General features: G+C 43.4%; 1 protein-coding gene across 2 annotated transcripts in view; it reads left to right on the top strand.

Moving 5' to 3' along the window:
• Positions 1-22,700, top strand: part of Itpkb (inositol-trisphosphate 3-kinase B) — a 100,620-nt gene that overhangs the window by 26,890 nt on the left and 51,030 nt on the right. The window contains exon 1 of one of the 2 annotated variants that reach the window (XM_058571885.1): positions 21,293-22,010. The exons of the other annotated variant lie outside the window; for it this stretch is intronic. Coding sequence (XP_058427868.1) covers positions 21,969-22,010 — 42 coding nt within the window. The 5' untranslated portion in view covers positions 21,293-21,968. Of the gene's footprint in view, positions 1-21,292; positions 22,011-22,700 lie in introns of those variants that run through there. 2 annotated transcript variants of the gene reach the window in all.

The raw sequence follows: 22,700 nt of genomic DNA, 5'->3' as shown, positions 1-22,700 counted from the left end.
CCCGAGAGCACCAGAGCCCTGCCCACTGCCACTTCTCATCTCTGGTCCAAAGTCATGGATATCAGGGGATGCTCATCTCTTCTGCTTCATCTGAGAAATTCTTTTGAAAGAGGGATGGATGTCAGGAGCCACTGTGTCCCTCCCTGCTGCTCCCAGACCCATCTTGTCTTATAGCCTGCAGCATAGTTTCCAAACCTCCCAGGACCACAGTAATGTCTGCCCCACCCTTACATTCCAAGTGTCAGCCACTTCTTGTCTGTTGCTATAAAATGCACTTCAGACATTCCCAGACTCACTGGAGACCTCAAGTGAGGTCTGGTGTGTGGGCTCAGGCCTTTGTCCCTAGCCTGATGCCTGGAGAAAGCATCACACATGAGACATGCCTGCGCTTGGAGGTTATTCATTGTTTATCTGAAGTTCAAGTGTAACTGTGCATCTTGCATTTTTCCGACTTCCCTACCTTAGATGATAGTTTTAGTTGCAACTTTGTGAAATGGGTAAATCCAGAAATGAGAGTATTAGTGGTCAAGAGGAGCCAGATATCTGGAGCTCTGCAGCCCAGTGTTGCTGTCTGCTTGCTATACCATCTGGTGTTGTCCTCAGGCTTGGGCATAGCTCTTTTGTACACTAGGGGTGGACATTCCAGTGTCTTTTCTTCTCCCATCTCTCTTAGGTTGTCTCCCAGGACGGGATACAATGAAGTGTCCTGGCAAAATCCTGGTCCCCTCCTAGGATGGACTGGCCAGCCAGGCCTTCATGCTTGGGTTCCTGCCTCATTAGTTAAGATGCTTTCAGCTGTAGGGAACAGAAAACTGCAACTCTACTGATAAAGTTAACAATAAAGCAAACATATTCTTTCACCTTAATTAATAAGTCTCAGCATAGGAAGCTTCAACATTGGCTAATTCTTGGGCATAGAAAAGTTACTCAAAGACCTGTATCCTTTGCATCTCTCTGCCCTGTCCCCACAGCATATTGACTCTTCTCATGGTCACAGGGTGACTGTTGCAGGTCCTGCTGTCCTCTGGGGATACGATATGATAGCATACCATGGAGGAAAAAGAGGGGATGGCTCTTCCTGATGTCTAAGGCTAGGGCATCTTTCTCAGAAGGCTCCCAGCAGGCATCCCCTATGTCTCAATGACCAGAAGGTGTCACAGATTTGTGCCACAGTCAGCCTATGGTGTAGGAGTAACTTATAATAATTGGTATTTACGCCTGGAGTGATTCCATGCACACACATTTTTACTGAGTCCCTGGAGAGAGATGTAGACACCCAAACAAAATCAGGTCCCTTGTACTGTTCCCTGTCGCATTCTGGAAAATCTTTTAGGTCTTTTTCTTTATTATTTTTGGTTTATCATAAAAATTTAAACATTGCAGGGGCTGAGGATACAGCTCAGTGATAGAACAACTGCTTCACATATGTGAGGCTCTCTATTCTATCCCTAGCACTTAACAAAACAAGATTGCATAGAAAGAAGCTAATGAGAACCATGACTAAATGAATGATTTAACTCATTCTAAGTACACTTTGGTCTTTGATAAACTAATTTTATTTTACATAATTGTAATCAGATTGTACTAGTTTTATCTGTTGATGTTATCAGTTTAACATGATTTCACATTTTCATTTTCAAGTATTGACATAGGTCATCTATTTGCATTGTTTTTGCAGTACTGGGAAATCTGCTTGCAATTTTAAATGAACATATAATAATAAATTCAGCTAACCTTGGTCAAATACTTATGTGCCAGGCCCTGTTCTAAACTGCACATTCCTCATATAGTAATGAAGCGCAGAGTGTCCAGTAATGAACTGCGATCTGATTCCTGAGTCTGAGTTTTGAATCTCGACATCATTTACATTGTCCTTTTATTGTGTGGGCACCTTCCACTTTTGGTGGCAGTGGTTGCCATAAGCAGCAAAGAGCTTATTCATAAAAATTACCTCTTTTGCTCTCCATTTGGCTCCTTTCTTGAGAAATGTTCCCATAGGAGTAGTACTGAATCAAAGCCCAGGATCCTATAGCTTTGTTTGTTGCATCTTCCACACTGCTGTCTGGAAAGGCTGACCTAGTTCACTACAGCGGCATCTGCAAAGTCCAAGTGCTGCACTTTCTCTGCCACCATTGGATCTTCTTTGTAGTTTGCAATTGTCCAATTATCCCTTAAAGTTTTAATTTGTAATTCTTCTGTTTTCAAGGAGACTCTACATGTTTCCTTGTGCTAATAGCCTTTAATTACTCACGTGTTAACTGCCTGTTTATTCCCATGGAGCAACCACTGGCGGCACATTGACAGCATTTTTGTATAGTAAATTATCAGTTACATTATTTACAATTTTTTCCCATTCAATGATAATCTCTGGAAATTGTACTTCATTTTGCAACAAAATTTTTTTATTCTGGATTACTATAATAGGGCCCCTTTTTTTCTGTCATAAAATTGGTTCTAATTGGCCTGGCTTGGCCTGGAAATACAGACCATATGGTACTAAGGGGCGATGGTTTTTACTGATTTTTTTTCTTTATGCAACCAATCTTTGTAAAGTGTTCTTGGAGCATTCAACTGTGCCTCACTCTGTAAAGACTGGGCTTTTTGAACCCCCCCGATGAGCCCCCAAAAGTAATTTGGCTAAGAGCTAGTCCCTAGGTGCTAGCTGATTGGCTTTTGGCTATATCCAACCACCCCAGTCCTCTGGCCATCTCTACGCTTTGCAAACAGAATGACAACTGACACGCCCAAGCCCAGAAAGCCAGACAGAGTGGCGGCTGGAGACTTCACGGAATCTTGTAATTAGAAATGGAAAAGGCCTGTTGGCTCATGTGGTGTCCTCCTCCTCCTCCCACGGAGCCCCAACCAGCATTAGAAGGTGACATATAATTTGCTCTGTCACCTGGAGCACTCAATTGAGTTTTTTGGGCAGTATCTGTGAAATCCAAGAATTGAACCAGATTAGTGGTTTCAACTCCTTTGGGGTCTGGTGCCATCTTGGAAAATGCTTGAAAGCCAGACACCCTCTTCCTGGAGAGATGAGCACTTCACAGGTCATTCTGCCCTTTCAGGACATTTATAATTAGAAGCCTGTTTCCATCCCAGACCACAGTCTGCGGGTTTAGAACCCAAAGATTTACTGATTTCTGACGTCTCTCTCAGTTCCCAAAACCCACATTCTAGGTTTCCCATCAAGGAACCTAGGGATGGAAGTGGAAAAATGGGAGTCTTTTGTAATTAACTTGGAGAAAACCACTGTTCAGGTCAAAGGGTTTTACTATCAGATATTTTTTTTTAATTTTTTTTTTTAGTTTGTTGATGGACCTTTACTTTTATTTATTTATTTATATGCAGTGCTGAGAATCGAACCCAGTGTCTCACATATGCTAGGCAAGTGCTCTACCACTGAGCTACAACCCCAACCCACTATCAGATATGTTATGTATTGTTTTATCATTTGTTATTTTTCAGTGTGGAGTTCAACTTTTTGATACCATGCTCTTTCCCTTCAATTTATTCTTTTTAAATTTGGTACTGCTTCTGACTGAAGCTATTGATATTTTCCAGTTTTTTTTGGGGGGTGGGGGTGGGGGTAGGGATGGGCTTGATGTGCCCTTTGCCTTTCACCTCACAGAAAGGGGAAACATCTGCTCAGGTGTTCCTGACAACTCCCAGAAGCCTCTGCCTGCTGACTTACTTAGCCTCCTCTCAAAGCCCTTTAGCAGCTTGGAGCAAGAGAGAACAGGCTGGTCAGGTTGATGTTTATATGAGCAGATGAGTGCTTAGAAATTGGAAGACGGGAGAAAAATTCCTTCCAATTGCTCCATGACTACTTTCCTAGCACTCTGGGCTTGCTTGCTTAAGAGGCTTTGCTTCAGTTCCCAGAGACTTAGAGTTGTGAATTCCTCAAATGACCTGTCTGACAGGGATCCTAAGGAATGACTTCCGTCTCAAAGATGTGTTCACAGAGGGCAGGAGGAAACTCCCAGTGTAAGTCGATATTGTTGGAGGGAAAGATGATTGCAGCCTCCTGCTGTGAAGACCAGCCTAACCTCCTGGCATGAATGGAGGCAGCTCTAGATATGAAGTCTTTCTAATGGGAGATTGAAGGTATATGTTCCTGTGTGTGCAAACAGGCATTTGCATGTTTGGGTTTGAGCCAGAAATTGATAGGGTCTGGGGTGAGAAGGACAGAATCAGAACCTTAACTGCAGTTTTATTTTTCTGGAATTTCTTCCCTCCCTCTGGTTACTAGACTATTTCTGGAAAATGTGTAGTGAAAATAAAGGAATTAGCTTTTAATATTTTATAAAATTTTAGGATGATTTTGCTATGTGAGAGAGTGGCCGCAAACGTGGGGAGCCTTTGGGTCATTGACTTTGAGCTTATTTGCTACCTATTCTGGAATTCAACTCTGAACATTTAACACTTTTGGCCAGGCAAGAGTAATGCTGTGATTCTTTTTTAAAGCACATACTTTTTGCCAGTAATTCTTTCAAACTCTGCGTTTTATGAGGAGTTTGTTCCACAGTGCAAGAGAATCTATGACTTTACAAAAGTTCATTCCAGCTCAAGATTTAAAGGAATTTGAAATTGGACAAAGTTACCGGTTTTCTACTATGGCCTGTGAAGGTGAAAGTTTCTTATTACTAGACAGGGAACAGCATTGTTGAACTGTCCATCACTTACTGTTTAAGTAGCCAATGAACTCTGAATAAAGCTTGGCTGTCAGGTTGCCAGAATTATGCACTGCTTTGTTTCAAGCTCCTGCAAAGACTTTCCTCTGTCATTTTTACCTCCAGTGCTGTTGTCACATAGCTTTGATTGTTTCCCTAGAGAGAAAATATTACACTCTCCAGAAAAGGCAATTTTCATTGTTGTCTGCTACATTCAACTTTTCATAATGACCCAGGAAAGGAACTAGCAGGGCTCTTCTCCATCTTCATACATCTTCATCCGGGCACACACATTTCATACAGGAAATGTTCACAACATTGACCAGTTATGTTGGCTGTTGGGGTGTGGCTGGCCTAAGTTATATAACTTTTTAAAAGATAAGTTGGTTTCTTGGTCATGTATAATTGCATTGGGAATCTAATATAAATTATTAATAAGGGTTAATAATTTATAATTGGTACTTAATGGCATGCCCAACATACTGAAGCGCATTTATTCCTAATGTTTGTACTAATTAGTTTAGCGGCTTTTTTTAAAATAATGCAAAGGTAAGTTTACTACATCTTAAGATTCAATTATCACAAGTTCTCCGCATTCTAACAAATACTGTTTAGAAACCGACCCTCATAAATCTGGGGAAACAGAAACTGGGCTGAGTTGTCGGTGGCATTGGACATTGTGGCATCCGAGGAGATGAAATAGATTTTAAAAAAATCAACCCTTGCACAAAATTACCTCATAGTAGGACCAAGAGCTGTTGCTCCTGGGGTGAAGGGATTGTAGAGAAGACTTAAGATTCAAGGGCCCGCTGACCTACTGTGTCCCTTTCACAAAAACCCTCCAAACGTTTTATACCCATTTTACAAATTTACTTATTTATTCTTCCAAGACCAGGGAGCTGGCATTAGCCTTGCTGGGGTGGTTTCCCTAAGGTGCAGCGCATGGCTGGACTCTTCTCACCAAGAGGGCGCGGAGAGACCATTTCAGGGCCCCCCTGTTGCCTAGGTTACCGGGCTGGGCCCCCTCCCGGCCACGTGACCGCCCCAGCCGCGGAGCATGACGGGAGGCGGTGCCTCCTCTCGGGCCGCGGGCTTCCGCGCGTGGGCGGCGCGGCGGGCTGGGCCAGCGCAGGAGGCGGTGGGGGCCCGGAGGGCCTGGCCAGGCTGGGGTGGGGGAAAAGCGGCGGAAAGGCAGAGCTTGGGCGGTGCGAGCCGCGCCTGAGTTGAGGGCGGAAGGCCCGCGGGTCTGTCGGTTAGTTGTAAATTGGCTAATTGTAAATGAGAGTAATGAGAGATGAAGTCCAGGCCTGTCCCCTGTCCCCGGGGTCTCCTGGTGCGGATGCCTTTCATTTCAGAGAGGTGCAGTGCTTCACTCTGGGGTGCCGACATGCGGTCTTTCTCATGCTTAGAGGCCAGGAGTATGAGTGCAGTCAGATTTTCTAACAGTATCTGCACATTTTTTTCCCCTTCACCCACTCAGACATTCCCCGTTTTCCCTCATAATCACTTTCTCTCACTTAAACATACACACTTAGCCCTTGGCAAGCAAAGTGGAATCTCGGGTCCTTGTTAGACCTCAATGTTTAAGCTGCTGAAAACACAGGGCATATTTGGTTTAGATATTTTACTGTTATGAAAATAAACCACCTCTTGCAGTTACACCAGCTCAGATTTTTCCTCGATAGGTCAGTGTAGATTATCTATTGGGTGGTATGTGTGTAGGGGAAACGCTTAATTAGAAAGGAATAAAAGTGTAACTCCTAGTTCTTGAGGTTGGGGGAAGCTGGGTCAAGAAATAGAGATAAGCAAAGACAAAAAAAAAAAAAAAAAACCAGGGACAGATGAACCACTACCGCAAAATCTGCTGGGGAACATGGATGGACTTTCCTTAAGCTTTACTTTTTTTGATCTTGGCATACTTCCTCAGGTTTCCCAATTCAGACTAGTCTTGGAGGGTTCTAGATTGACAAAATGGTTAAGGCATCCTGTGAATGGGTCTTCCTTACCACCGGCTTAGTAAAGAGACTGCTAGGAGATGTGTTTCATGGGTTTCTGGGGTCAAATGCTTAGTCACTTAATTGATTGATTGAAATAGAGATAAGCAAAAAAAAAAAATCTAGACCCTTTGAATGCCAAGTTTAGCCAACTCCAATCATCTCTCTGTAGGCATAATGCCAGTTGTTTTGTAATAGACATAATAACTCCCTAAAAAGAGTATAGGCAGCTCAGGAAAACAGAAACTTTTTTTTCACACAGTGAAATAGGGGGAGCCATCAAATTGATCTTTCTCTTGGAACATAGTAATCCTACTCAACCAGGCCTGATCCAATCTTCTTGCTGTTTTCTGTTCTTTGGCATTTTCTCTGCTCTTAGGCAAGAATTTTCTGCCCTTTTTGGTTCCCTCCTTGTGTGTACTTGGGTGTTAGGGGAAGAAGGAGGAGGAAGGGTCTTGATAAGAGAGCCACTGGTGAGCAGGAAATGTCTATTTGGTACTGATTGTTCGGAAGAAATTAGGATTGCCAGTGCTGGTGAGGAATCAGAAGCTGATCATGACATGGAGCCCTCTGTTCACAACTTAAGTGAGTGTCCCTTATGCATTCTCTTTCAGGCCTTGTCAGTAGCAGGCTTAGGAATAGGTCTTCCCACACCTCTCTGCTGGCTGACAGTTTACTGAGCTGATCTCTTTGGATCTTTGAAGCATTAGTGTTAAGGTCCTTGGAGCAAATGGGATAAGTCACATTTTTGAAGTGGAGCTATTGTTAGCAAGATGTAGAGCACAGGGATCCTTAGAGGAATGCTCTAAGGATTGTATTTGTCGAACTGTAGAAATGACACTCCTTCCAGAAACAGAAATTCTGGGCCTTTCCAGCAGAGAGTCTCAGTGCAACTCACACAGACCCCACATGGCTGTCTGATCAGTGTCAAGAGCATTTGTAGCTCTGGGGAGTATGTTAACATGAACAATATCATTGGGAAACTGGGACATGGGGAGAAGTCTTATTCAAGCCCATGTTCATAAAAAGTTTCAAACTTGCTGAATTCTCATTGCAGAGTTGCCTATTGTGCCCTGTGTAACCTAAAATCCGAGTTAAAGGAAAGGTGCAGATGATGAGAAGGCCACAGGCTTTGACAAGGTAGTGAATGTCTTCAGAAGATCCCTGTGTCTCTTGCAATCTCCTCTCTTGCTTGAATTCTCCTGGGGAAATTGCTTCTATCTTGCTCTATTCAGGTGTGGGACTCCAAAGGTGCGGTTCAGCAGTCAGGCAGTGCAGCCTTTGGGAAGAAGTAAACTTTGGGGTTAGAGGCCAAGTTTCGCTCACAGCCTGGCCAATCACCAGCTTTATTTTAGGTAAGACACTTAACTTCTCTAAAAACACTTCTCACATTGTTTTTTTGTAGGTACTGAATGATATAAGTTAAGTGTGTTGCATATGTAGTGAATACTTCTTGTTTATTTTATTATTATTACTATTATTATTTTGATTAATGAGGCTGTGCTACCCTGGGTGCTCTGGAGAATATCCCAGTAAGGACTCTTATAAAAAAAAATTGCCTGTAGCTGGGTACAGTGACACTTGCCTATAATCCCAGCAACCTGGCAGATTGAGACAAGAGAATGGCAAGCTTGAGGCCAGTCTGGGCAACTTAGTGAGACCTTGTCTCAAAATTTAGAAAGGCTGGGGATATAGTTCAGTGGAGTACTTTCTTAGCATGTGGAAGGCCCTGGGTTCAATCCCCAGTAACACCGCCCCCCCCCCCCCCCCAAAAAAAAAGAAGTGGAGCTTTGGGCTGGAGCTGAAGTTCAGTGACAGAGCGCTTGCCTAGCATGTATGAGGCAATGTGTTTGATCCTTAGCACCATATAAAAATAAACAAAATAAAGGTATTCTGTCCATTTACAACTACAAAAAAGAATATTTAAAAAAACAACCAACAAACAAAAAAATTAAAGCTGCCAGTAACTATGATACTGCCCAATGTTTCTTGAGTGCTTAATGTATGCCAGGTACTATTCTGAGCTTAATTGTAAACTTTCAGTACTTTGACTTATTCAATCCTTAAAATGGCCCTGAAAGGTAAGTGCTGTTCATTTGTCTATTTTGCAAATGAGGAAACTGAGACAGGTTAAATAATTTCTTAAGTGTCAGAGAAAATTCTAGTATGTGAACATAGGCTGTCTGGCTTCATAGTCTGGGTTCTTAATGGCTTTCCTCTACATTGCCTTTAGCATAAGTGATTGGGTTAGGGAAACAGTGTTTTCAGCAGCCTGTGGGGATGTCTGGTAGTGCTGAGGCCCTTAGAGATGATCCTCCAGATCCACAGCCTGAGCATTCATCCTTCCTTTCTGTCTTAGTGCTGCTTGACCAGGAGGCTGCTGCCTTTGCCATCCTATCAACAGCCCGTTTTACTTTCCTTTTGGCTGAGACCTTTCCCTCCCTCTTGGCCCGATATGCCCTTATTATCAGCATGTTAGAAAGCCAGGGCTGTTTCCTCATGGGAGGTGGTGGGGGCAAGAGGAGGCCAGAGGGCCATGAAGAGTTCAAGGAACCCAGGGAAAACTTAAGGCTTTGTTCCTTACCCAGCAGCTCTTCCCTGTTCTTCCCTGCAGCTGTTAGTGTCCAGATGAGACCGGTTCAATGCGGGTTTCCTAGCTTTTTCTTGGGCTGGCAGTAGCTCAGTCCTCTTAATTTTAAGCAACTAGGTACAGCAGTGGGTACCAGCTTGAGTGATGAGCAGAGTAGCAGAGGTGGCCCTGCCCAGGACTCTTCCTGGAGACCCAGTGGACCTGTAAGTATGCAGTTAGCAGGGTGCTGGGCAGGCGAGCAGCCAGTGGGAGGGGGTTTTCCCATCTGGAATTCCACTTTCTATCACCTCCTGCACACCTTGCTTGTACTTTTTCTGCTCTGGCTTCATTTAGCAGCTACAAAATTTGGAGATTGCCCCTTGGCTCCCTGAAAGCCTTCCATTCTTCTCCAGCCTTTGGTGATTTAGTAAGGACCCATTTATATATAAGCGAATAATACCTGTCACCTGGGGCTCTGTCTTTTCCAAGGATGGTTTATTTAGTTCAGCCTGTTCTGAGACTGAGGAGAGTCAAAACGAAATGTTGAGGCCTACACTTCCCAGTCTTATGATTCTGAGTGGTGGATCCTCCTCTAACTGGCCCAGAGCACCTATATTATAAGGGATGTTTCTCAACACCTGTGTTGCTGGCTCCCTTGCCCTGCTCTTCTGGCCTCTGAGGTCAGCCCTGTTCATTCCAGAAATGAGCTGCTGCTTTGGGGATCTTAAGGAGTCAGTGACCTTTCTCATCTTTCACATCAACAGAAATTTCCTGAACATCTGCCTTATGCCAGGCACCATGCTAGGTGCTGTGGAAACAAAGGTAAATCAAACAGAACTTCTGCCCTTAAGGAACTGTCCAATTTGGGTGATTCTCTTTGGCTCCTTGACAGGTATACCCATGACACTTAGAGGACAGAAAACAAGACTTAAACTGGTAAGGCAGACACTACCAGAGCTGTTTTTCAGCCCACAGTACTGTTTTGTGCTTGGGGCAATGTTTCTTTGTTTGTGTGGACAACATGGTGCATGAGACCCTATCTCTGGGTCTGGAAGCTCCCAACCTGCAGGCAGCCCTCTGTGGTGGTGACCAAGATTTCCCCAGGATGATTTGGCTTCTCTAGGGGACCCCTTAACACATCTGCCAGTCAAGGCAAGAGAACTGTGGCATTCCTGAGGCAGCTTGTATGAACAGTTCTGGATTCTGTGCCTAGGAAACCAGAGAATTCTTTCTTGTACTAATGCCACTTGCAGCAGGTTGCCAGTGTCTTCACCTGGAATCACCTTCCCTCTAGCTGCTGTAGTCACAGGGAAATTAACTTAAATGCCCATCAAAGTGTTTAGTTTTTACCAAAGTCCAGTTTTTACATGAAAGTTGTGTTCAGCTTCAGCTTATCCTTCAGTAGAAATATGCAGCCATTGTTTGCAGAGTTGGAGAATTAGGCACAGATTCCCCCACTTGACTCCCAGGTATCCATCCTAGCATTCCAAGAGTGAGGAGAGCAGGAGCTAGGTCCCTTCATGGCTGGTGTGGAGCTATGTCTGCCTTGAATATTTGCTTGTCAAAAAGGGGAAAATGTTATTTCTCATGTTTTTTGGCAGTGTGTATTTTTGATCTTTTCACATGTGCTTGTTGGTTGAGAAAGGGGAAAAACCTGAACATTTCTGGAATATTTGCCAAACACTGTACCATGCCCTTAAATACATCATGTCTTAATCATTCCTTACAACAACTATTATTACCTTCACTTTTCAGACAAGGAAGCTATTTCAGGAAGATTAACCAAGTGGCAACAGGCACTGTAGCCTGATTCAGTGGATTTATTTCTGGACCTACCAACTTTATTGGATGCTTGCCCACGGAGGATTCTGGTTTGGTGGATAATTCTATGTTGCACTCAGATCATAATACCTCCAGAGTAGAGTGAACTAGTTTGTTTGGTGGTTGCTGGTGTGATTTATTCCCTAAAATCCTGGAGTGATGAACTTCCTGGATGTGCCTTCTTCTTAATTACCTATTCTATGTGTAGGAAGTGGATGTTTTGATTGATTCTGGGCCTATATGATTTTTCTTTTTACCCCTAGTAAAGCAGTGCAGGGAAGACTCAGGTCCCAGGTCAGGCCTCAGGGGAAGGCTCCAGCCAAATCACCTCTGCAGTATCTCAGTTCTGAGATGCTGGGATTTTAGCAAGAGTGATGAAGCTTAGAAAATATCCAGAGCTCTAATTGGATATAAAGGTATTGTGGTCTCATTGTTTTTTCTGTTTGCTAATGCCAGTTGTGATTCTTTGGGGGAAGTCAGCCATCTTAGTTTTGTCTCCATACCAACCCTAAGAAAAAATAGCAGCTGATATTGCTGCAAGCTAGCAATGCTCCACCTAGGAAATGGTTCCCTCAGGAAACTGTCCTCAGGGTCCAGGCCTATGCTGTTTCCTCTCTAAGACTGGGCCTTATCAGAGGTGGAAACTTGTGTTTGAGATAGTAAAATATACGGTTATTATCTACCTGCCAGTATTGTATGTTATAACTAATTCAAGCTACCAGAGAGTACTTTCTGTGTGCCAAGCACTCTGTGTACACACACATACATGGAGCTGAACAATTGTATATGTATAGATAATTTAATTCTTGTTTAGTCCCATGCCCAAACCATGAGGTAGATATTATTATCCTAGCCTCACAGATGTGGAAACTAACACTAGAGAGATTAAATAATTGACCCAAATTTACACAGCTAGTAATTTGTGGAGCCAGGATTTTTTTTATTAGTTGCTCGAAACATTACAATGATCTTGACATATCATACATTTGATTTAAATGGGGTATGAATTCTTATTTTTCCACATGTACAGATTGCAGGATCACATTGGTCATACAGCCACGTTTATACATACAGCCATACTAGTGTCTGTTGTATTCTGCTGCCCTTCCTATCCCCCCTCCCCTTCCCTCCCCTCCCCTCACCTCTCTGTACCCCATCTACTATAACACATTTCTTTCTTTTTTTTTCTTCCCCCTCACACCTTCTTATATGTAATTTTGTATAACGATGAGGGTCTCCTTCCATCTTCTGTACAATTCCCCTTCTCTCTCCCATTCCCTCCCACCTCTCGTTCCTGTTTAATGGTAATCTTCTCATGCTCTTCCTCCCTGCTCTGTTTTGAGTTGCCCCCCTTAAATCAAAGAAGACATTCGGCATTTGTTTTTTAGGGATTGAGCCAGGATTTTTTACTGAGTATACTGAGTTACAGAGATTCCCAGGTTAGGGGGTTAATGGTGGGTTGTAGGCTAAGCTGGGTGCCCTGGATGAGAGGCAAGAAGAAACTGGATAGGAGAAAAATAATGTGGGAATTGATGTTGGAGGGCAGAGCAGTATCAGTCTTTTCCTTCTGCTCTGCCTTTCTCTCCTCCTTTTCCCTCTCATGGTCGTAAGTCCCCTTCCTTTCTCCTGCCCTCCCTTCTTCTTTCTCTTTACCCTTGTCCTACTGTGCATTGGGGGTTTACTATGGTGTTGTAGGCTCTGCCATAGTTACTGCATTTTCCTTGTCTTCTCCTCCCCCATTTCTCTCATCTCCTTCCTTTCCTTCTCTTCCTTCTTGCCTTCTGTCTTCTAATCCAGCCATAGGCCATGTGCTGCTGCCACCAGAAGGGCCAGGTTAGGATGGTCAATGCCCCATTCTGTAGGAGGGGTGGGAGACTTCATAGGAGGTGTCGGGGTCTGCTGCTTTGGATGAGAAGAGATAAGAGGTGGTAAGAAATGCCTGTGACTGGCCTGGGTTGGAGTATGGGAGATACCAGGGTGCTTTCTTCATCAGGATAGCCCAAGGTAATGTTGGCATCTGCAGAGTCATATGGGGCTGCTGCTTATGGAGCTGAGGTTCAGTGGATCCCCCACCCCATACATAATTGCTGTGAAACCAGTGCAGCCTCCCTTTGCCCACTTGATTTTCTTAAAACCAGAATATGAGCCTTTGCACTCTTCTGTGGCTGATTTTGGCCTTGCATTTCCATCAAGACAATTTTGACTCTTGCTTCTGTGATTTATTGTATTCACTGTCCCTCCCAGCTTCTTGCAAGGGAAGGAAACATAAGGAGCCTATGGTCAAATACTGTCCTGGCAACATTTTAATCCTGGACCTTGATCAAGGCTTGATTAACCCAGTGGCTTTCACTTGATTAAATCACTTGATTAATCCAGTGGTTTTCAACTGGGAGTGATGTGGGCCCCTAGAGCATGTTCAGCAATATTTGGCGACATTTTTGGTTGTCACAACTATAAAGGTAGTGCTACTGGTCTATAACAGGTGGAGGCCAGGGATGCTGCTACCCATCATACAGTGCACAGGACAACAGAGAATTATCCAGAATGTCAGTATTGTGGAAGCTGAGAAATTCTGGTGGCTGAGCTTGAGTGTCTTCAGTTGTAACGTGAGCATAATGATTCCTGGCTCTGTGACTAAACAGGCCCACACGAGATAAGATGTAGAAATACTTGATGCAACTGTACAGTGTCACCCACTCATAACTTTTTCTTGATAGAGCATTCTATGCCAATTAATACTGTTACTCTTCACAAATTAAAGTCATTGATATACAGGTTGACTAGGATTAGACTCAGGAAGGAACCTTCTAGGTCCCATTAGAAAAGTCTTCAGGTTCTTAAGGCCTTGGGAGTATAGTTGTTCAAATAATTTTAAAACTACTCAACCACATTTTGATACAGATTTTATTTTTTCAGTCTTTTATGCAGTTTGATGAAATCTGAACACATCCTGAAGCCTGCATCAGAAGAAGAAATGAGATTGGTTTATTGAGATTTTCTCAGTGAAACCATGAAGACTGTTAGTGATTTCTACCTTTCCCTGTAAATGCTCACAAATCACTTGTTGTATAATCATGTCCTATGTTTGCCAATCTGCCAGAATCCAGTTTGACAAAACATTAGGCAAATATTTACCCATCTTTAACATTCTGACCCTTCTCATATTCTCTATGGTATCTTAAAATTTATTAGCAACAGCAGGGTGCACATGCCTGTAATCCCAGCATCTTGAGAGGATAGGCAGAATTCAAGGCCAGCCCGGGCAACCTAATGAGTGTTAAGGGCTAAGGGTGTAGCTCAGTGGTAGAACACCCCTGGATTCAATCCCTAGTACTGGGGAGAAAAAAGGAAAAAAGGTTGTTAGCAATGGTTTTGTGAACATATAGTCAAATTCTTTTAGGGTTGCCCTTGGTGAGGTCTCTTTGTGCCTAGGACCACTGAATAAGTTGAATTCTCTTAAAAGCATTGGTGGGGGACTTTTGGATAAAGTTGAATTATCCAGGACAGGAAAAGATACAAATCAACCTTCTGTCTGGCCCATGATGTCAGCACAGACCTTTAACTCAAAAAGGTCTCTGCTCCCTCCCTTACCTTCCTTTTGGCTCTCCTTAGACAGTATATTTAGGACATTAGTGATTCTACATTTGAAGACTAAATCCTTTGAACAGCATGCTGCCCTTAGCTATCACTCTTGGGAGCAAACAGGCTGGTGGTTTGCTGTGACTTTTCCTTACAAAAATAGCCAGCACAATTATCACCCAGACCACAAGGCTGTGCGGGTAGGACATAAACACTGGGACACAAGTGCAGCCTCAGCTGCTCTGTGGTAATGGAGGGTGAGAACTGGAAGTGTGTTATGGTGAGGAGCCCAGAGCTATAGACGGGAGAGGGCTTCTTTAGATGCTTATTCCATTACAGATGCTTATTCCACTTTACTATCTGTTTAAGGAGGCTTTGGGACTTGTGTTTTTGGAATCTCTTCTTACTATTTCATGTGACTTGAGAGGCAGCAGCTGGGATGATGCTCTTTTTACCCAGATGGAAAATTGGGCTGGGCTGGGGCCTATGGAAAACTTGGAGAAGCTGAGAAGCCAGGCAAACAGGATTAAAAAGAAAAATTCATTCTGAGAAGTAGCCTCATGTAATGGAAAGAGTCAGATGACTTAAGGTTGAATCTTAGCTCTGCTTCTTGGGCACATTGCTGAATTCTTCTATTTTATCATTTATAATACTCAAACATTATAGGATTTTGAAGGTCCAATGAAAATATAGTTTCATACACATAATAGACTGTCAGTAAATACTGATTGACTTGCAGATGTTTTATCCTTGTTTCCCCAGGGCTATTATTTTTCATCCTGGCTTATAGGTCACTTGTTTAGGGTTCAGCAGGTACCTGGGAATCTGCAGACTCCTGGGGAGCTCTGGGCCTGAGCCTGGTGACACTGTGTGTTCGTGATTAGGGCCATGCAACACAATGCTGCTTCCTGAGCTCTTATTGGCTTATTTTTGGTCTGGGGTAGTTTATAATTGAACTCATTAAGTACGATTATGAGGTGAGAAGGGGTAAATGGCAACACAAACAATCTCTGGAGGCAAAGTCAAATTGTTGAGATGTCATGACCGACTACTTAGCATTATTATAGTATTGTGTTTTTATTAGGAAAAGTTGAAATTGGTCAGAGAACCAAGTTCTTCTAAAAGAGAGAACTTTAGGACTACCAATCTTTTTTCATTGTTTCTTCATATTTTTTTTTTTTTTTTTGCTCCGCTCTATATTGGGCCAACTGCATTAGCCAGACTACTGTTTTGCAAATTTGGGGGTAGAGGGGGATGTTTGCTAATTCTAGTTCCTCTCTTTCCTGCTACTGATTCAGGCTCAGGCTAAGGAGTCCATATATATTTGGGGGATTTTCTGGGGTTGATTTTAGAAAACCTGCTTACTGTGTGTGTGCAGAGATAACCTAGGACTGCCTCTGCCCAGCCTGGTTCTTTTCTCTTTCATTTAAAGCCTCAGGTTGAAAAGAGAATAGAAGAAACTGGTTGAATGTGTCTGAAGTTCTTTTGAAGAAAAGAAACAATTTTTTTTTAAGCTATGGTAAAATAAAACATAAAATTCACCATTTTAAGAGTATAGTTCAGTAACATTAAGTCCATTCATATATAACTATCGATCCTACTATTCAGAACTCATTTAATGGTACAAAACTGAAACCCTGGGGGCTGAGGGCATATTTTAGTGGTAGAGTATTTCCTAGCATGCATGGCCCTGGGTTTAATCCCCAGCACTGCAAACAAAAACCTGTACCTTTAGTTAATAACTCCCATTCCCCAGTCCCTAGAAGCAACCATTCTACTTTCTGTCTCTATGAATTTGATTACTCTAGGTACCTGCACAAGTGGAATCATGCAGTATTTGTCCTTTTCTGTCTGGCTTATTTCGCTTAGCATGTCCTCAAGGTCCATCCATGTTGTAGCATGTCTCAGAATTTTGTCCCTTGTGAGAAGGCAGAATCATATTCCCTTGTATGTATGTACCACATTTTGTTTATCCATTTGCCTGTCAGATGACACTTGGGTTGCTTCCACCTTTGGGCTATTGTAAGGAACTAGTTTTGACGTATAGAAACAAAAGCCTGATGTCCCTGCCTCCTTGTATGGTGGGCAAGCTGAATAGACAAACCGTCCTCTGTGTGAGTGAGGTATGTTTGTAAATGTGTCTGTGTGTCCAGCTCTTTCTCAGCTGACGTAAATAGTAGGAGTATAAAAAGCTCTGTTTTTTATCTGAAGAAACTCTCCCTTCCCACTAGGCTTGTCAAAGACTCTTGATGAAAGGTAAACAGGAGGCGAGTGCTTGACGCAGGACGAGACACGTGGCAAGCGACCCAGATCGGGTTGCTCTGCTCTGAGGCCTCTCCTGAGTCAGCCTCCTGCTTGGAAGATCTGTTTATTGCTGGGTGCTGCCCTGGTGTGGTGACAGCACCAGCATTCCTATGACAGCCAGGTCCAGGACCAGTCCTGTAATTTTCTGGTTGTGTAACTTTGGCTAAGTCATTTTAGCCTCTCCAGATCTCAGTCTTTGCTTTTAAGATTTTGGGATGCATATTAAATATAACTTATCAAAATATGTTGCCCAGGACCTGGCTTATGGTATATGTTCCAAAAGCCCTTGTTTTCTTTTTCCTCCATCCACTATTAGACAGCCATTGCCTTGTAGGAGAAACCTTGTTTCATTCCCCTGTGGGAGCCCTCCACCCCAGGCCTACCACAGTGCCTGGGACGTAGAAGCACCTGCCAGTTGAATGCTTGTTAACTGTATCCTACACAATGCTATGGGAAGCAAAGATTGTTCCATAACAGGACTTTCCAAAAACATTCTAGGCAACTACAGCCCCAGGGGAATAAGTGCATTCTCATAAGGGGAGACCACTTTGAAGAAAACCTAATTTTTTGGATGGATAAATTCTGGCTTGTTTGAGAAACAAAAACCTAATACTGACCCATTAATTTTTGGTCATTCATTGCCTCTTTGTGTGTAGAGTGCTTTTAAGAGATCATTGGTTAGGACTTTAAAAATAGGCCAGTTGTCAGTTTTGGCAAGAGAACATATCCCAGTGGCTTTAGGAATTTTTGTAAAGCTAAACATCTCTCCTTAGAGAGAACTGTTTTGAACACTAGTTGTTGAATACCCTGAGGAGGTCACAGAACAAACTCAGTCCCAAGTGAGGGGTATAGACTCTAGATATCAGTAAAGTGGGGGAAAATTTGTATGTTGGGGGAAACTGAATGGTTATTAATGGAAGCAAGGAGATGTTCAAATCATTTTTTTTATGGCCCCCTGACCCCCTTCCCTATCCTCATGCATCTGTCTGTGGTTTGGCCAATGATAGGACCAGCCTCCTTGGGTAATTTGTGGCTCAGGTAGAGAAAAGGGGACGAAGATTGTTGATGTGGTTCCAAATAGGAAGGCTGAGGAGAAAGCTCTAGCATCAAAACTCTGCTCCAGCACATCTGAATGTCACACCAACCCTGTGGTCTGGGCTGTCCCTGAGGCGCCTACTAATTTTGATGGGCATCATTATTAGCATTGGGCAGCCTCTGCCTGCTTGCAGTTGCCTTGGTGATGGAGACTTTCTTGCCTCTCTTGGCTCACATTATTGTGCATTGCCAAACAGCAGAGTTAGGGTGACTCTTTTCTTGGCCTACGTGGGACCCTAAACAAATGGGCGGTCCTGGCTGACCTGGAGGTTTACATCCTGGGTCTCTAGAAACAGCTCTATAAAGCAGCTCCCCAAGGGATGTTGTCTGATTTCGTCTTTGCATTACCAGTGCCAGCATGTCACCTGTCACATACAGGGAAATGCAATTAAGAACATTCTTTACTTTTCTGGAACTATCAAGGGCTATAGAGATCTTTTATTACAATAACACCACCAGCCTGGTTTGTCATTTCAGAGGGACTCAGAACACTCTCAGGGGTGTTAATGCTTTCAGAAATAAATATTGTATCCTTTTTTTCCCCTTTATTTTCGGCTTAAGCCTGAGACTTGGTATTTTTCCTAAGGAAAATTTAGGACCACTTTCTTGTTTAAAATAGGAGAAACTTATAGAAATGAACATTTCAAAAAGCTGGAGGAAAGAATTTTGAAAGTTTTTACCAAGAAGAAATAATACATGTTTGAGGAGACAGAAATGTTTAATGTGATTTAAACATTACACAATGCACCTATGTATTGAAACATCTCATGGTAGGTAGCCCATTAAAATGTACAATTTTTATCTATCAATTAAAAATAAACTTGATTTTAAAACACAGAACCCATTCTCTGTAAATGTTATTTGTATGACATTCACATAAAACATACAGTAAAACAGAGTAAACATGTAACGTGTACAAAAATAGGGGGCAGGGAAGTTGTTGTAAAGTATGCCTTGGCTAGACTTGGCAAAGAGCCCTGAGGTCTAATGAGCAGCCCTATGCCCCTCCCAAAGTCTGTGGAACTCATGAGCTTGGTGGGTGTCTTTTTACCTCCATCTCTGTTGGTTAGGGAAGAGGACCATATGTAGGTGGCCCCTTGAAAATTAGGAGCAATTATGGTGTTGCCCAGGCTGGAGGATTTGCCCCCTCCCTGCCATTGGCATCTGTGTGGTCCTGTGTGTACCAGGAAGGTCCAAGGGAGAGGAGGTGTCTCTGGGTAGGTGCCCAACATGGTGCGGAAGCTGTTGGAACTGGGATTTTAAGGAATTTTTCAATCTTCTAGCTCCAAGTTGGCAAATTCAGAGGCAGATTCTGTTGCAGTGCTTGCTTGTGTTCCTTTCTAGTGTGTCTTTGTTGACAGAGCTGTTCTTAGGGATAGAAGGCAGAGTGTAACTCCCAGGCTGGTACCTGAACTGGGAGACCAGAAACAAGGGATCTGTGTGCATAGAATCAGTGCAGACTCCGGGCCCTTGTACCCTCTTTTTAGGCTCACTTTTGGTAACTCCATGTGGACAGTGGATGAGACTTTTGTTTTCATCCAAGATTAGAAGTCGTAGGTCCTGACTCTGAGAGTGTTCTGTTCATGAGTAATTTATGGTTCTGGATCTCATGGTCTAAATATTTGGCAGTATTCTGCACTCACTATTTCTGCCTTCTCTTCTTGACCAGAGTTTATTTTGCTCCACACTGAACTTATTTCAGCTCAAGTGTAAATGACGCTATAGAAAGTTTCCTTTTTTAGGTATTCCTTTTTGCTCACTGTCTACAAATATATTAGAAGCCCATGGAAACAAATGAGTTGTGCCACATCAGTGAGGCAGGGAATTGGTCCAAGGTTATGTCACTTTCTGGAGGTTTCAGACTGAGGCAGTTGCTCCAGGGGGCTTGCTTGTCAATCTTCCTGGGCAATTACTCTTACTTTCTTTGCAAGCCTTTGGGCATGTTGAGCTCTGTCTGCTTTTTCTCTCCCCTTCCCATCACCATATAAGCTAGCCACATATAGTCCCTATGGTACTGTGGCAAGCACTCACTCACCACCCCAGGACAACCCTTAGGAAAAATGGACACACACCCAAACGCTTTGGGATATACTTTTTCAACATGGTGCATAGCTAGCTACATATTGTTTTACCAAAGAATCCCAGTTAGACAGGAGGCATATGGCCAGAAGTTATCCTTTTACCTCTGAGTAGGTACTAAGATTTCTGGCTGGTCATCTTTAATAAGGCTTATGTTGTGTTAGGTCTGTGCAGGGGTGGAGGAGGATCAGGGCCCCAGAGGATAAAGAGAGGTGTACAAGATACTTGGGGTTTCTATACTAAGCTTAAGGGTACTTGAGTAGTTTGATCCTTTTGAATTTCCCCCATTTTCTCCAAGGCCAAGTTGGATCCCCGGCTTGGAACTTGTCACTTACCACTGCAAAATGCTTGAGAGGACCTGAATCTAGTAATAGTAACTTTGTGAACCCCAAGGAATTTTTCCACTATTTTTGTGGGGGTGGGGGGCTGCTGGGGATTGAACTCAGGGGTACTCGATCCCTGAACCACATCCCCAGCCCTATTGTGTACTTTATTCAGAGACAGGGTCTCACTGAGTTGCTTAGTGCCTTGCTGTTGCTGAGGCTGACTTTGAACTTGAACTCCTCCTGCCTCAGCCTCCCAAGCAACTGGGTTTGCAGGTGTGTGCCACCGCACCCACTTTACTTTCTTTTAAAACTAATCATTTCCTCCTTTCCAATCAATTACCAGACATGCCCAGAAGTGAAATTAGGCCCACTGGATAGCTAAGGAATTGAGAGAGATTCTTTGGCCAGGAGATCCTCTCTGTGAATTCAAGGGCAGATGCTTCTGTGACCCTCCCCCTGCCTACCCACCTCCAGCACTACATTAGAGCAAACAAAACCAGTTTGGAAGCCTGCTGGCCCACATGGCTTTCCCTTGGGTTCTCCTCAGGTTCCCTGCTAAGTGCTCTGTGTGTATGTGGATGGGCTGTTCTTGTTCCTGTAGCAACTTGTCTTGTTAATCTGGGGTTGGTTTCAGCACTAATGCCTCCCATTGGTATCTTTATCTTGCCCCATTCTTCTCCTCTTCTTCCCCATGCTCCTCCATTATGAGCTATAGGACAACAGTAAGGAAAACCTTACTGTTGTCCTATAGCTCCCTGAAGCTCTCAGCAGCAAGCTGCTTCACATCTCCAGCTCTAGAGTAACCAACAAAGTGGAATTTTTAAAAATATTTATAGGCTGAGCATCCCTAAACCAAAAATCCAAAACCCAACACATTTTGAGCATTGACATGATGCCAAAAGTGGAAAATTCCACACCTGACCTCCTGTGATGAGTGGCAGTCAAAATAGACATACAAAAAATGTTGTATAAGTTACCTTCAGGCTATGTGCATAAGATGCATATGAAATAAATGAGTTTCATGTTTAGACTTAGGTTCCATTCCCAAGATATATTTTTATGTATATGCAATATTCCATAATCAGACCAAAATAATAAAAAATCCCAAACACTACTGACCTCAACTATTTTGGATAAGGGATCCTCAACTATAGTGTCTTCAGGCTTTTAATTTGTTAACTTGTATGTTCATTTTATAAACATCGAACTAAACACCTGTTACATGCTAAACATTCCAGGCTGAGTGAGTCCTAGTACCTGCCCTTGGGGAGCTGGAGGTGTTGTTGGTCATAGACTACTGAATGGTAGAAGTGGTAAGGAGGCCTAGGAGGGCAGGGCCAGAGTGGTGTGGGCACAGACAGGGAGTGGTGACTTCTGCCCCAGGGCTTGCTGGGAGGCGTCCCGTGCCAAAGCTCATCTGTGAAGGCTCTGTGGAAGAGGGGACAGGAGCAGGTGTGTACTGCTGAGTTACACTTCAGTGGCTGGACACGCAGGGTAAATACAATTCCAAACTGAAAGATCTGTGAGAATGGCCAAGAGACCAGAGAGAATTCGACAGGACCGGGAAATGGTGAGTGGCCAGTGCTACCAGGACCTAGGAGCAGGGGTGGGGCTGAGCTGGAATGTGTGGTGTAAAGAAGGATACTGAACATTAAACTTGTCATGAATTAAATTTTGAAGTGCTACATTTAAGGCAGTTAAAATATCCTTTGGATGATAAGAGGACATGTCCAGTTTTGAAAGGGACGTTAATAGGTAACTCTGTTGTCACTGACTTCTAGATGAATACCACATTGTGTTGTCCCTGTTGAAGGACCTTTTCCCTCCAAGCACAGGGAGGAAAGTTACCTCCTTCCTTCTCTACCTTCTCCACCATTCAATGTCCTTGCAGACTTAAAAGGGAAAAATAATTCTGGTGCAGTGATGGGCACCTGTAGCCCCAGCTAGCTACTCAGAAGGTTGAGATGTGAGAATTACTTGAACCCAGGAGTTGGAGGCCAGCCTAGGCAATATAGGAAGACCCTGTGTTTTAATAAAAATATTTTTTAAAAGGAGGAGGGGGAAAGAAACAAATAGTTTCTCCTTCTCTGTGGGGAACTTTCAGATTAGCTGATTCTGGGTTCAGTATTCTGTTGCCTTGGGGGATGCTAGCCCATGGGTGTGAATGGTGGAGATCTGGAGGCTGGTTGCTATGATCAGCGAGGCAGCCCAGTGGCCTTGGCAGAGTCGGATTCTGGTTCCACCTGTGTACCTCCAGGCA

Source organism: Marmota monax, unplaced genomic scaffold (genome assembly GCF_021218885.2).
Source record: "Marmota monax isolate L192 unplaced genomic scaffold, Marmota_monax_Labrador192_F-V1.1 WCK01_AAM20220418_F8-fsc00153, whole genome shotgun sequence".
Classification (NCBI taxonomy): Eukaryota; Metazoa; Chordata; class Mammalia; order Rodentia; family Sciuridae; genus Marmota; species Marmota monax.
This window is presented reverse-complemented; position numbering and strand designations above follow the sequence as displayed.